This window comes from Sander vitreus, chromosome 3 (assembly GCF_031162955.1).
Source record: "Sander vitreus isolate 19-12246 chromosome 3, sanVit1, whole genome shotgun sequence".
Taxonomy (NCBI): domain Eukaryota; kingdom Metazoa; phylum Chordata; class Actinopteri; order Perciformes; family Percidae; genus Sander; species Sander vitreus.
This window is the reverse complement of record NC_135857.1, coordinates 15,989,418-16,004,340: the sequence shown is the minus strand read 5'-3', so window position 1 is coordinate 16,004,340 and position 14,923 is coordinate 15,989,418. Positions and strand designations below refer to the sequence as shown.

Below are 14,923 nucleotides of genomic sequence, written 5' to 3'. Positions count from 1 at the left end.
CTTTATTTAGTTGCCACAAAATAAAAATAAATAAAAAAACGTATCTAAAAAACACAGCTTGAAATAGGGCTGTGAAATGGCTGAGAACACAGAAATCCCAATGGTGTGATAAACCAAAACATAATATTCTTGAAATGTGAAGATGGCCTTGACCAAATGTCCTCATCCAACCAGAATTAAATAATGCCCATAATGTAAATTAGCCATCTTTTCCAGGCATTTAAATCCACAAGCATGTGGAAATGGATCAAACAAAACCAACCACAGCATCCTTCTGGAAAACTGTCACCTCTGAGGATGTTCACTGTCCAGCTGTTTGTGCACTGCTTTCAGAAGCAGACCTCATCTCCACTGCAGACTCTTTCTCAGGAGGAGGTTTGGTATATTTGCCTGATCTTCCTTATGTGGCTCTGATCTGCACTCAGGGGCAATCCATCTGGCAGGCACAGATGGCAGACACGGTGGTGTTTTCATGCTGTGAAGGTTACAGAGATCAGTGTACATGACACGTCCCACCAGTCGTTGATCTGTTTCCAGCTGCACAGGCTGGGATAGTACACTGTATCAAACAATACTGAGATTAAACGATTGTTGTAACTGTACTCACTGTACTTATCCCTGTCTGTGCAAAGTGTTATTGTTTGTAACACACAGTGGTCCCTCAGGTCTTCTGATCAGGCAGTCGTGGCTGTGCCAAACACAAACACAAAAACTCAGTTAAACTGTGGTTTAACTGAAGAGTATTTTTTACTACTAACAACCCTCAAAAATATATGTTTGATCAGCACAGCTCATAGACATTTCAAAATAAAATCATCAAAGACTAGTTAAAGACTTAAGGACACTTTTTTCTTTCTTTGCAATGTCTTTGATTGTTGTTTTCAAATTGTCTCTAGTTCTGTTTGTGTCCATGGTTTGGTACAGCCTGATGATTTTAAAATGTAGAATAATATCAAAGCTGATTTTTCAGACATATCATTACGGGCGTATCATTACGGCATTTTACAGTTGGAAAAAAGTATGTAATGATGCTGTTTCTAAATTACCTCACACGTATCTTTGACATTTCTGTACTGCAATGTCTCGTTTTTTTATCGCATTCAGCACATTTGTTTTTAATCACAATTCTTAAAGTACAATCTAGAAGATGGGTTTTTCATTCTCTTTGGCGGCACCTATGGCAATAAGTGGTAATTGCAGATGTATTTTTGGATCTCACCTCAGAGATCCAAACAGTGTCGCCTGTGTGACATTAGTCAGTTGGCAGTCGAAAGTGAGTCTGTTGAGTTAGCTCCGCCTACCCTCTCTGGCCAGAAAAGGTGTTACTATCTGTGCACCACTTGTGAGTTCCTGGAACTGTCACCACAGACACCCAGTTCATAATACTGCAAATGCAAGGGCTTTCATCAGTGGGCCATTGGCTCAATCATCATTGTGTTACCTACTTATTTGATGAACGATAGAGACTTAATAGATATGAAAATCTTCATGATTATTACTTTTTATAACCAAATGTACAGGATCCTAACCAACCATTTTTAGTTTGGGCTATGTGTTTATTTAAAAATAATAATATTGGTCAATATATCATCATGAGAAGGTGTAACTCTCAAATATTGAAACTGTATCAGCTCCGACTATAAGTTAGTAAGTTGGACTTTAGCTATCATTAACATATTTGGTTGAAAGAGTAATACTCTAGTATTTACTGAAAGGCTCCTGTGTACTGTGCTACTCTCCAGTCTGTGGCAGTCTGAGGCAGCAGATTACATTTTAAAATGATGTTGCTTTGGATCAAGCAAGCCAAAACCACCTGGTATTTGGCGAGAGCATCAACAGCACAGCATTTTGTGTAATTTTCCTGCAGCCCTCGGGAGAATTTGTTTTTTCACTGCAGTTATTCAAACCCTAACAGTCAAAACCACGTTTACAGTTTAACTACTTTACTGTACATATCAGAGACTGGAGTTCTGCAACCAAAGTGCAGGTCAGCATTATGTATGATATGATGTCCTCTTGCAGGCACCATGTTTTTACATGGTTTGTTAAGGGAGTCAGTCTGATTCAAGTTCCTTATTATGTCCATATTAAGCTTGGCATCTAGCACAAAGAGGGAGTCATATTCACAGGGTTGGATGTAGATAAATATTTCCTTTGTAACAGTTATTGATAGAGAACAAAATTTAGCTGAGTAGTTTGTACTGACTTATTGTAATGTGAGTGAGCTGATTTGTTCTTCTTAAATTGTCTTAAAGTCCTTAATCTGTCCTGTTAAACTGTCATCACATTTAGATTCAAACGCACCTTAACTCTGATGGGTGCACACAAATATGTATGACATCACCCTTATCCAGCTCAGCCCACTACTTCACAACAGTGAGTAAAGCAAGGACAAAAACACAAATCTCTCATGTGAAATAAGCACATTTTTGCCAGAAAATAGTGTGTTCTTGTAGGACTCCATCGCTCACAGACTAAGATTATTTTGAGGATATTTATATCTATATCTATGTATCTTTTATTCACATGCTACTGCATAAATAAACTATCCATCATCCAAATATTTTTTCACTATTTTTGAAAAATGCAGATGCATGTAATATGTGCATGAAAACTATCAGAACTTGTTTGTGGATAGATAGAGAGTTATGGTGCTTGCTCAGCCACACATAAAGTGTTAAGTATTTCACCTTTGTGACTGGTAATTAGTTGGACCATGGAGCAGATGGAAGTTTTGTCCATCATGGAGTTAAGTTTACTCCTCACTCTCCAGATTCAGCTCCACCACCATGTTCAACCACCATATCCTGTCTCATATCCTCTCAACACACCACTTCAAACAACAGTCCTGATATCATTAGATTATTAGAAAGAGATCACCAAGCACGCACGCACGCACGCACGCACGCACACACACACACACACACACACACACACACACACACACACACACACACACACACACACACCTGCATGCTAAATGTTGGAGCCCCCGTTATGCAAAAGAGGAGTGACAGCCACACCTTGTCACACCAAATTACCGCTCACACACTACACTTAAGAAAGTCATGCTAAACTACTTTTACATAAGTTATAAAACTCTTGGTGGGTAAATGTAGGGCATATCATGTTGGACACAACAAATAAACTGTTAATTTTCACTTCTGTATTTCGTTCCAGACCTCCGCCGTCCTGCTCTCACACAAGTTCCTCCTTTTTTTTTTTTTTTTTGCACACTGCAAAAAATATCAACCTCAATCATTCATTTGAACTCGGGCTCTGGACTCATGTTAGTCTATTCATCCAAATAAATAAGCCACACAATAGCTGAGACCTAGTTGTTTAAAGTAAATAATGTGTTGAGATAAAATGACGCATTTCAGACCGACTGTGCGCGTCAATGAGTCGTTCACACCGACATTTTTTACAGTGGCAGGACCTCCTGTCTCTGCCCCTCCTGCATCATCTGCCTCCCCGCGGCTGCACCGCCGCTGCTCCTGCCTCTGATACAGTTTTCCAGCAGGACCAGTCCCTGTCAGACTCCCTTTCATACAAACCCCAGCACGGACAGCTGCAGTGCCGACCAACAACCATGGCTGCGCGGGACTCTGCCTCTCTGCTCGTCGGACTTCTTGTCCTCTTTCACACCTGGGGAGGTGAGTGCTCGAGAAATGTTTGATACTCGATCCGCGCAAAACGAACGGTAGGTTGGACTGTTATTGGTGGGATATGCTATATGTTGGTGTTTCAAACTATCGTTATTTCAACATACAACACAGATAGACGGGTGAAACACCTTGACACAGAAGATAATTTAGAAGACGTTTGTGATGAAAGTACACTTATGGAACTGCGTTGAGTGTGATGTAGGGGACAGTTAAGACTGCTTTGATCTTGCATGAGCATACTCAGCATACACTGAGGTCTTGCAACTGAGCCAACAGGGGGAATTCAACTTTTCATTTATGTGGGGTGCAGGAACCTTTCAAGAGACTTTTTGCAGCTAACGTTAAAGAGTTCTTAGAGCAACTGTTGCCTGCAGGTAACAGCAGCGTGCTCATACCACCCTGTCCTATGGGTGTCTTCTGTGTACGCTGCATAGATGTGATACTCCACAGTCCCCTCTTGTTTACATTACGTTTCAGTACAAATCTACCCACCCAAGACAGTAAACCTTCCAGCCACTGCAGCCCTATGTTGTTGTAACCTGGGTATGTGCTTACATTATTTTTTCAAGTCCCTTATCTTTTGAAAGTCCTCACAGAAAGTAGATTTTACAGGGAAGAAACTTTTATTAATCAAGAAATGATAGAAGACCTACCACACAATAACGTGAAGGCTGTGGCTTAATAACACTAACTGAAAATGTGTTGTATATTTATACAATGTTGAGGTAGTTTCAAAGCGGGCGTGCCATTTTTTTATGCCGCCTTTCTTAATTTGAATGCATTTACTTTGCACTGTGGGTGTTTGCAGGTTGTGTTATCCATGCAAATGTAAAAAAAAAATTGTTGTACATGTTGCGAATGAACAGGTCAGGATTGTTGGACACCTATACTGTAAAACATTCTAATTGAAATTATCATATTGAGACGTCATACTTGGCTAATTTTCAATGTATATGAAGCTAGTTATGGCTAGTTTGAATAGTTTGCTGCATGTATTTTTAGCCGCTGACATCCACAGAGGTCCGGTTGTAGTCATGGAGCTCTCCGCCTGCTTTCTGTCAGCTCTCGTCTGTTCTTAGCAGTGATCAAGTGGCTCAGGCAAACACACAAACACACAGTCAAACACATTCCCAGAGGGAGGTCTAGCTCTCACTGCACAGCACAGGTTTAGAGTGTGAAGCTAAAGGAAAGAAAACCGTTTACCTGTGCAGTTTACCATCTTGTTTATTGTTAATCAGACTACTTCTTTAAATCAGCTGCATGACACTATAATAAAAAAAAGTTGGATGGCAACTTGTGAGATGCATGATGAGGTGCAGATGTATGTTTATTTTTAGAAGAGAGCGCGTGAGTGTAGATTTATATGTGGTGGTATGTGGGTGAGAAGGGCACGCTACCTCAGCTATTCACATTACAGTTTTAAGTTTTTTTTTGGCCATTTTAGGTCTTTATTTGACAGGACAGCTGAAGACATGAAAGGGGGGAGATAGAGGGGGGAATGACATGCAGGAAAGGGCCGCAGGTCCAAGTCGAACCCGGGCCCGCTGCATCGAGAAGTAAACCTCTATATACCAACTGAGCTATCTGGGTGCCCACAGTTTCTTTTTTAAAGGGATTTTAAGTTTGTGTAAAGCCCCTGACACACCAACCCTACGGCTGACCGTCGGCAGAAAAGGCAGTCGGACTGATCAGTCGGCTCCCCGAGGTCCAAAAAGTGCCTTGGAACACACCAAAGCGACGCAGACTTGAGCGTACGTTCTGTGCGTGCGCGAGACGTAATGCGTCTCCATAACAGCAGGCGGTGCTAATCTGTATTGTCACCCAAAAAATGAAAACCGGCAGCTGATTGGACGAACGCGTCACGTGGGTCTGGCTACTCCCGGATTTTTCAACCGGGCATAATGGCGGCTTCGTTTGGAATACAAGCTCATATTTTACGAAGATAATTCACCGAAACGTGTTTCTGAAAATTTTTTAAGCGAGAAATAGGCCATGCAGTTGCTGAATCTGTCTTCATTTCAGATCAACAAAGGTCAGTTTAAAAGATTTTTGTCAGATTGTGAGAGACTTAGTCACGCTCATCCCGCTCATCATTTCCGGGTTAGCACTCCACCAATCAGATTGGTCATTGAGTCCGACTGCCCTGTCTCCGACTGAGCATGTCAGGTCGGCCAAAATGAAGGCCGACCGCTCCTCCAACAGATGACGGCACGGAACACACCGAACAGACTTGAGTCACTGACCTCGCCGGACTGTCCGACGGACGATTATCAGGTTGGTGTGTCAGGGCCTTTAATGTGCCTTTACTTGTTTCGTTTAAACAAGACAATGTGTCCACTCCCCCCAACCCTTCCTCTTTGTGAGCCTGACTTCCCTCCTATATTGCCCTCCCACTCTCCTCACATATTTACCTTTCCTTATCCCTGTTTGTCCGTGACTACATGAACCTTTCCCCGCCTCGTCCTTGTACTGATCTTCTGTTCAAGTTCAGCCCATTGTCCGTAATCTCATCCAACTCTCTCTGCTCTTAAATCCACTTCCTGTGCTTCTTCTCTGGTTTTCTTCATATCTACCCTGACATTCATTCTATTACTTTTTCTTTACCACTTAAGTTTAGCTGTTGGACCAGAAGAAGATACTGTATTTACATCTCAAAAATGTAAATCTCAAATTAGTCATTAGATCTTCTTTTTAGGGCTGTTTGCCCAGCACTGGATTTAAAACAATGTCGAGCAATGTCGAAGATGTAAATTCCACCTGTCAACAATACAGCCAATCAATTTTAGGCTGCAAATAACTGTTGATTATTGATGAGTCATTTTGTCTATATAATGTCAAGAAATCAGGAAAAAAATACCCATCACAAAAAAGTCAGATTTGGAGAATTGGTTTAGTATAATTTAATACAAAGAAAAGCAGAGTATGTTCACATTTCAGAAGCTACAACCAGCAAATGTTCTGCTTGAAAAAAATGTCTGTTAATGAACAATGATGAAAATTGCAGCAGATTTACTTTTTGTCGTCAGCTCTAATCAGTTTGAGGCAAACTGTACGCTAGATTACTGAAAGAAAAGCTGTTGCAGTGAGTTTGTGGTCAGTGTTTCCCCACATCAAAATCTTATCATCTCAAGCATTTGATGATGTTGGCTAACATCCACTCAGGCCTGCAAGATCTGCAAAGATGCTCTGTTTGAATACGCGCACATACAGTATATGTGCACATGCGGCCCGAATGAGTGCGACTGTGTCTGTGCCAGATCTCCGTCTCCAGCCCCCGATGACATCAGAGGAAAGATTGACATGCTGTTGGACTGCAGTGGTGACCCTCCATAAGGATACCATTCACTTCCTGTGACATCAGCTAATCAAGCCGGGCCAAAGAGCAGCCACATTAGACCTCGCTCATTTAAAGGTCATCAGTTTTTGCTGCGGCTGAGGCGCTGTGCTTCGGTTTCATGTGCTCAAAACAACTGCTGCTCCTTAGAAGAAGTGAGCTGGTCACGGACAATAAATGCTCTTGTTGTGTTTCAACCGCAGCATAGAAAATTGAGACCCAGTAATCTGGCAGAGGATCAGCGGGTTTTCAATGGAAGTTCCTAAATTCAGAACTCTCTTCCGGTCACATATGCACAGTGAGGACTGTTCATTTCCATGCATATGAGCAGAAAATGGGAGTTTGGAGGTGTTGGATCTTCTTTGATGTACGAACATATGTTCTTTCCGTCTAATTCCTATTTGTGGGTAATTTTAAAAAATATAACACTCTTATTCATTGCAAGCAGACTATACAGGATACATTCATGGTTTTCTGACATAAATATTACATATTCTTCAATGTGTCTTAGTAAACAACTGAATAATCACTATGCGCCCTAAACCAGGTCCTTGTGCCAAGAAAGTTTGTCACAAGCACGTGGTGTCTTATCTTTGTCCTGAAAAAAAGCCTTGAGCTGTTCCAAGCACTCTGTTTATGTGTTCCCATGCAACCGTCTACTCAGGACTCTACTACTGTTTTTGATCCGGGCCTTGACAGTGCGATCATCAATCTGGAGATGTATAACATTGTTTTGTTAGGATTAGTGAAACATAATCCAGATCCCCAGTGAAACCTGGAAAGGAAACCGTACAAAGGCAGTATGCTTAATAGTAAGGTCAATAGGGCTGAACACAACAGGAAATCCTATGCATATACAACTTTTTTTGAAAAGGACAATGGACCTACCATCAAAATCCTGTTGAACCAACGCAAAGCTGCTGTTGGTGTGAACTGGTCAACTTTGGTGGTGCCTGACAACTGTCTCTGTTTTAGCATTAAAAGGCATTTGCGTTTTGAATGAAGAATCTTTTTCCTTTTTTAAACAAATCGAATGACTATCTTTCTTGTCAATTTCTAAACAGTTGTACCTATCTTATTTAGTCGGGTACAGCCAGTAGCTAATAGATATTGCTGTCTGACATTGTTGTGGCAGTTTGGAGACTTCTCTTCTTGCACTATGTTTTATATTGTCACATAAACAAATTAGGTTGTTTTATACCTCACTGAAAGTTGTTGTTCCCCTGCTTATGGTCTGGTTTGACCTGCTCTGTAAGGTTGGCAAATGATGACATCAAGTGAAATTTAGTTTGCCATTATTCAGTAATCCATACAGTAATCACCACTTGTGGCCACAGCTGTTGCTGTTATGCAAAACGTACATAGGCTGGCTTTAAAAGATGACTGTAAGATTATTACTGTAGTAATGCCGTAACCTTATAATAGTTATTGGCAGCAATGTCTAGCCCTCAGAATTAGAAACCGAATCAGAAAATGTTAATCTATCACAAACAATATTTGAATATGATTGTGTTTTTCATAAAGTGACCAAATTATGAAAACAAATCCTGTTTTCCTGCAACCAGTAGTTTGTAATGAGTAGTCATACCATACTCTGTTCATTTTTCATGTCATACATGGGTTTGTGGGAAAGTGCCATAAGGGTACACGATTACATGTCTGTAATGGATTTCCCGAGGCTATTTTGCAGAGGCACTGTCACAGTGTGTCACATTGTGTCTGGGGCTTAGCACCGCCCGCAGAAGATTGTGATTGGTTTAAAGAAATGCCAATAAACCAGAGCTTGTTTTTCTCCCTTCCCAGAATGCTAACAAAGAATAAATAACAATAAAAAAAATTCATTAGATCCTCTAATAGGGTATCGCCAATGATTTCCCAAATCGATTGCGATTCACAAGGTCCCGATTAGATTAAATTTCAGTTACAATACCTATTTTGCTTGGATATAAATGAGATTTTCAGAGAACCCAAAAAGTTTGTGGTGGGCTAAACACCCATGTTGAAAAGTCATTTATAAAAAGATTGATTTGGGGATTTTATTAATCAATATCAAATCACTCAAATAAACCCAGCCCTATCCCCCAATACCTTTTGCATTGTTGTCAGAACTGTAAGGTTTCAATTGTAAGGTGAGTAAACATTTTAAAACATTTTGAGTGTTCAACCATGAAAGCAGAAGAAAAGCTGTATATGTTATCAGGTGTTTTTTATGGAAACAGAGTTTTGATCCAGTGTCTCCCTGCTGAATCATATAATGGGTTGAGGCTTTGCACTTGGGAGCATGAATTGTAGAAGCAAAGGGTTTCCTCTTACTGTTTGATCTTCCTATTGATGTGACTAGCATCCATTATCACCATTACATTGGTCAATATAGCAAACCAGTGATGGAGAGGGGGGGTTGTTACTGGTGGAGAAAGCTCCCAGGACTTAGTGCTGTTGTCATCAGGACCATTTTGTGTGCGTTTACGGAGTAGCCGCAAATTATTGTTTGTATAATGTAGCTCAAGCAAAGAAACAATCTGCAGCCTTGTTGAATGATATCTTAATATCAACACTTTTTGTTGCCAAAGCGGGTGGTCTAATACTTGTTTACTGTGTAGAAGGAAGGAAGTTTAAGATTCTGCGTTGTTCAGTCTTCTCTTATCAGAACAGGGCAAAATACGCTATTATCCCAAAGAAAAATATTTTTTGTTGTACACATGTTGGCTTGAAATGCACAAACATCTGCAATCGATTGCCACTGAATAATTGCTTTCAGAAAATACAAATTTTCCTGAATTGTCCAGTTTCAATGCTTCTTGCAGCACAGTTTGATTATATAAGAAACACACTATCAGTGATGCCCAACTTTAACACAATTTCGGCCATGTCTGCAGATGTGCAACGTGGCATTTCATCTGTAAGTCATATTGGAGGGCCTCAACACACATTGGAGGATCTCAGTGTACTCTGATGTATTGCACTATATTTGACTGCAGGGTAAATCCTTTAATATGAATCATATCAGACAGTATAGAGATCACCTTTAGCTTTAGCTTTTATCTGCTATTTTTAAGAGCCAATTCTCCTCTGACTGTTACCACTTACTCTACTACTGCTCTAACGGCCTTTGAAGTTCCCTGATCAGACAGACAGCTGCGTACACCTGGTGCCCTCACAGGCCTGACAACACATGCACGCACGCATGCACACACACGCACACGCATGCACACACACACACACACACACACACACACACACACACACACACACACCTGCATGCTAAATGTTGGAGCCCCCGTTATGCAAATGTACCTTTTACATAGAGATTCCGCAATAGCACCACAATGAAGGTCTGCCATTATCCCCGCTTTGTTTATTGACACAGAACCATGCCGCTGTCCCTTTCACACAGACGTCGGTTCGGCGCTGTTACGACTCTGTGACTACCTCCACTGCTGGCTTAAAGGCGCAAGAACTCTGTCCCCCCATTCCGCCTTCCTAATTTTCATACAGACGGCACGGCATGTTTGAAAGGGACTTTAGAGTGAGTGAAGGTGGTGACATGCAGCAGGAATTGATCCCGGTATGATGTTGTTTCGTATTGGGCATCTTTGACCACTAGACCAAGATACACCCAGACTTTGTTGTTTGGTGTGTTGGTTGTTCATATTTTGGAATGTTACACTCTTTAAAAGGGAACGTTGTAATTTTTGGCAACTTAAGAAAAAGCATGCAAAGTCAGAGACACCCTTGACTGTTAACTGCTGAAAGGAGTAAACATTTTGATCAGTGATGAGGCTACTGCAGTATCTTCGATGCACAACCTATGGCCATTTAGAGACAAGTATTCTTTGTGGTCATGCTATAAGTATTTATAAAGTCACTGATTTAAAAAAAATATATATTTAAAATTTTCTGGAATGTCTTGCTCTGTCTACATCCTGTTTACTCATGGCCTCAGTCACAGCAGTTTAATAGGATCGAGTGATCGCATGCTGTTCATGGATTTATAAGAAGTAGTTCCAAGCTATTCTATAACTAATTTATTTTTAGGATTTTGTAAGTCCCTGTGAAAACAGTTTGAAACATATTAACACAAGGCTAATGAGCACTAAGTTTAAAAGCCTCAGCACTGTGAAAGGTATTTGGCTTTGACAGGAGCTGCTACCTGATCTCTTAAACAACCAGAAATTTAACCAAAAGAGGTCGAGCTCACAGTTAAACCTTTGTACAAACTGGGACATAAATCATATTAAAAGCCAAAACCGGTCTTGTTTGTCCGACACTAGGAAAGCAGGAAAATTGTAAAATTCCCCAAAATGACCTACCTTATAATTTCTTTCAGGGACCTAAGACTTTTTTTATTGCAGTGAGAGGTTAAGAGGTCAATTCGGTGATGTCAAAGCCACTTGATTTAAGATGAATGAAAATACAAATAGGATGAAGGGTTTTGTTGTATCGACTGTTTTGCAGGTTTGAACCTTGTACACTCTGTATAAAAGCAGGATGCATGCCTGTTCTCTCGCTGATATATTGTATTCAGAGCACAATTCTCTAGACGAGTATACAGGACTATTTATGTGACCCCCCCCCATTTGGAAGTCATTTAAAAGTCATGGAAAGCTGGTTTTTATGAAGCTGGCAAGTGGAAGAAAGCTGATCTGCAGTCCCTGTCAAACTGTCAGGTCCTGCTTGAGCAAGGACTGATGTAGTGGATCAACTGTGTGTAATGCTACACATGAATATGAGATGGAGAGCAGATATGGATGGAGCTACCATGAATGTATTGGACAAGAATCACTTATAATCACTTACTCATCACTTCTTGTCCTGTTGTAAATTTAATATGAATAGTTTTATTCTTCCAGATTATCGGTTCGAATTCTGCACACTTGAGCGCAGTGTGGTTACTGTAACAATAATAACTCTACTCTGTGGGATGGCTTGCTTGTTAAACTTGGGTCACGGTTAAAATAACAAAACTCGAACATGAACTCTTAACCTTCAGCGGGTTCTTTTTCTTTAGACAAATTGAGAAAACTCTCATCAGCCAAAAACGGCAACTTTACTTAGGTCACTGTGATTATGTAAGACATGGTGGAGAGGTGCAGGGAACCAGTGTGCTAGTGTTAGGTTGAGGGCTGAATTAATGATTTAAAAAAAATTACATTGATTTTGCCCTTTTTTAAAAAAAATTTTTTTATTGAAATTGTCTCTTACAGCACTGCAAGCTTTAGAAAAATATGCTTGCAACTTTGTGTTTTTCTTCCCCACAAGTATATTATATTGTATATTATTATTATTATTATTATTATTATTATTTTATATATATATATATATATATAGTACAAGGATTTTCTGTATGTCTGACTCAATTCGACTTCCAAAAGTAATAATTGTGGATTGGGAGATCAGATGTTTCTTCAAGAAAAGATGTGAAGAAGAGGAAATTGCAGTTGTTAACACAGAGGAAGGGCGGTGATTGTCTTATTCTCTCAGGCATTAAGCTACGTTGTTAATTAAAGGTCTAGCCCACAGGAGGAAAGCGTATGTAGTTTACAGACTTGAATGTGAGAGGGGCTGCTCTTTTACTGGCCGCACAAAACGCAAACTACTGGAGAGATTGGCTGAACACAAATACACCATCTAGAGGTTGTTATAGTACATGTTAGCACTTATTTTATTTTCACTGTCATTTCTCTGATAGTTCAACACCCTGCTTATGGATGTTGTTTTCTTGAAATAATGCTCCGTACTGTCATGTTTAAGTGGGCAGCATTAACATGACCTTGATGAGTTTTAAATAGAACACCTGTTCTCATTGCATATACCCTGATGAAGCCCCTTTGAGGTGAAACACGTTGGTTATCCATGTATTAATAAAGGATTTTTAACTTACTTTTAGAGTGCGTTGGATGCTTTTTAAGACTGCCATTAAAATTAAGCTGGACTGTGCTTTGTTTTTTATTCTTACTTGAATACTTGCCCTTGCACCAGCTTTTTTACTTCAACATCGCCAAGTTTCTTGACCCAGTGCAGCACTCCCTATTTTTCTTCATTCTATTATCTGAATGGCTATTCAATGTCTTTAATCTTTAGACAAGAATCTAGACCAGAATTTTCAAAATTGAACGATTCCTCAAAAGCCCAGATTAGCTTCAATAACAACGTTGTCTTAGTTTTTACTTCCAATGCCAAGGTTTTTAGAAAATTCAACAAAAACGCAACTACGGCAGGGTCGAACTTAGGGAATGGGCATGTTTTATGGCAAACAATGTATCAATGTACAATGTATTGTTAGGCTTAGGCAACTAAAACCATTGGTAAGACGTTATGGAACATTACATGAAAGTCAGATGCTCTACAGGCCTTTCCAAACTCTTACTTTTCGCCTCAATACATTAAGAGCTCACTTCTTCCTGCATCTGCACTAAACATTGGCGTTAAATGTAACTTGTGGAGTGAAGAGTCATCCAATATGGTTGTACAGTAATTTCTCTGGCTGTAAAAATCATGTAGCATAAAGATAGACTTACCGTTTTACTTAGAAAAGAGTAGGTAGTAGGAGCATGGAATAAATTTAATATCACAATATTTTTGACCAAATACATTGATGTCGATATTTCGGCGATATTGTAGGGCTGACTATTGGTGCTTTCACAAAATATTAACACAATGAGAGTTTTGATAAATAATCACCAATAATGTGGATACAATGACTAAATGGGTAAAGGTAAATAATAAAACGGCTAGAACATTCTGGTAAGTTAAAAAAATGACATCACTTTACTGTAATGCAGCCTTCAATACCAGGAAAGGCAACACTTGTGTCATATCACGATATTACGATATCTAAAATCTAAGACAATATCTAGCCTCATATATCTATGTCTATGTCGTTGATACATTGCCCAGCCCTACAAGAGAGATGCACATTTAAACGGGCAACCTAAAGCAAACCTGACAGCCTAAATACATGGGTTTCAATGGGTGCTAAAAGCTGCAGTTATGGAAAAATAACACACCACAGCAACCAAGGCACACCATATAAATAGCATTTTTCTGTCAAGATCAAATCAAAATCAAATTACAATGTCACAAGTGAAATTTTTGACCGTGCATTTATCTATCATGCACAGTTATAACTCGCTGTTTATATTAAAAGACATTTATGTTTTGATTGTATGAGCAGCTCTTTAAGTGGCAACACAAGCATTTGCCCCTTTCAGTCTATAAGGGACAATTGTTTGAGATCTGGCATTTTTGACTCGGAAATACCTTTAGTGGCCCCTAGATGAGCCAGCTGTTCCTTTTTGTCAGTCACAGTGACTCCGATGTCAAAATGATGGTTTCTACATGGTGGTTTGGCTTTAAGAAATAGTGATCATTCTTAGGCTTTGCAGGGGTGTGGAGTTTTACCAAAATGTTGGAATCGACACCGTTCACACTGTCAGATGGGATAAGGGATGTGAGATGTATCGGCCATATGTGTATTATAAAATGCATCCAGCCAAAAAATCATTAACTTTACTGACATTGCAAAACTAAAAAAAAAAAAAAACGTTGCTTAATTTGTAAGGAAATTAAGTAGTTTATGTTAATTGAAACTACAAAACTCTCAAATGACAAACAATTGTGCACTGTTTAACAAAATACAGTTATTATAATATGCTCGTTTTATTAGTAACAACAACAACAACATGTATTTAAAGTAATAGTCTACTGTGAATAACCTGAAACCTGAGAAGAAATTGTTTAAAGTTGTGCATGCATCATTCTGAAAACAGCTGCTTTAATGCCTGAAATACAGAAACTCTTGGTTGTACCTACAGTGTCTCCACTCTTGTCCTCTCCAAATCTGTTGTCATAGATGAGGATGATGAGAGGTGACGGTGTTTTACTCCAGACTATTTAAGGACTAACATATGGTGAAATTATA

At 39.6% G+C, this 14,923-nt stretch overlaps 1 protein-coding gene and 1 long non-coding RNA gene across 7 annotated transcripts in view; one reads left to right on the top strand and one right to left on the bottom strand.

The window, feature by feature from the left end:
* Positions 1-3,151, bottom strand: LOC144512882 (uncharacterized). The gene is made up of 3 exons (XR_013501049.1): positions 2,970-3,151; positions 608-688; positions 1-475 (listed from the first exon to the last, which is right to left on the bottom strand). It is a non-coding gene; the product is annotated as an uncharacterized LOC144512882 (long non-coding RNA).
* Positions 3,152-3,469: 318 nt separating this feature from the next.
* mcamb (melanoma cell adhesion molecule b) overlaps positions 3,470-14,923 on the top strand; it is a 38,921-nt gene continuing 27,467 nt past the window's right edge. For 2 of the 6 annotated variants that reach the window (XM_078246225.1, XM_078246222.1), the window contains exon 1: positions 3,481-3,656. In XM_078246225.1, coding sequence (XP_078102351.1) covers positions 3,593-3,656 — 64 coding nt within the window. In that variant the 5' untranslated portion in view covers positions 3,481-3,592. Of the gene's footprint in view, positions 3,704-5,850; positions 5,943-14,923 lie in introns of all 6 variants that reach the window. The other 4 variants (XM_078246227.1, XM_078246228.1, XM_078246223.1 and 1 more) reach the window with 4 other exon arrangements.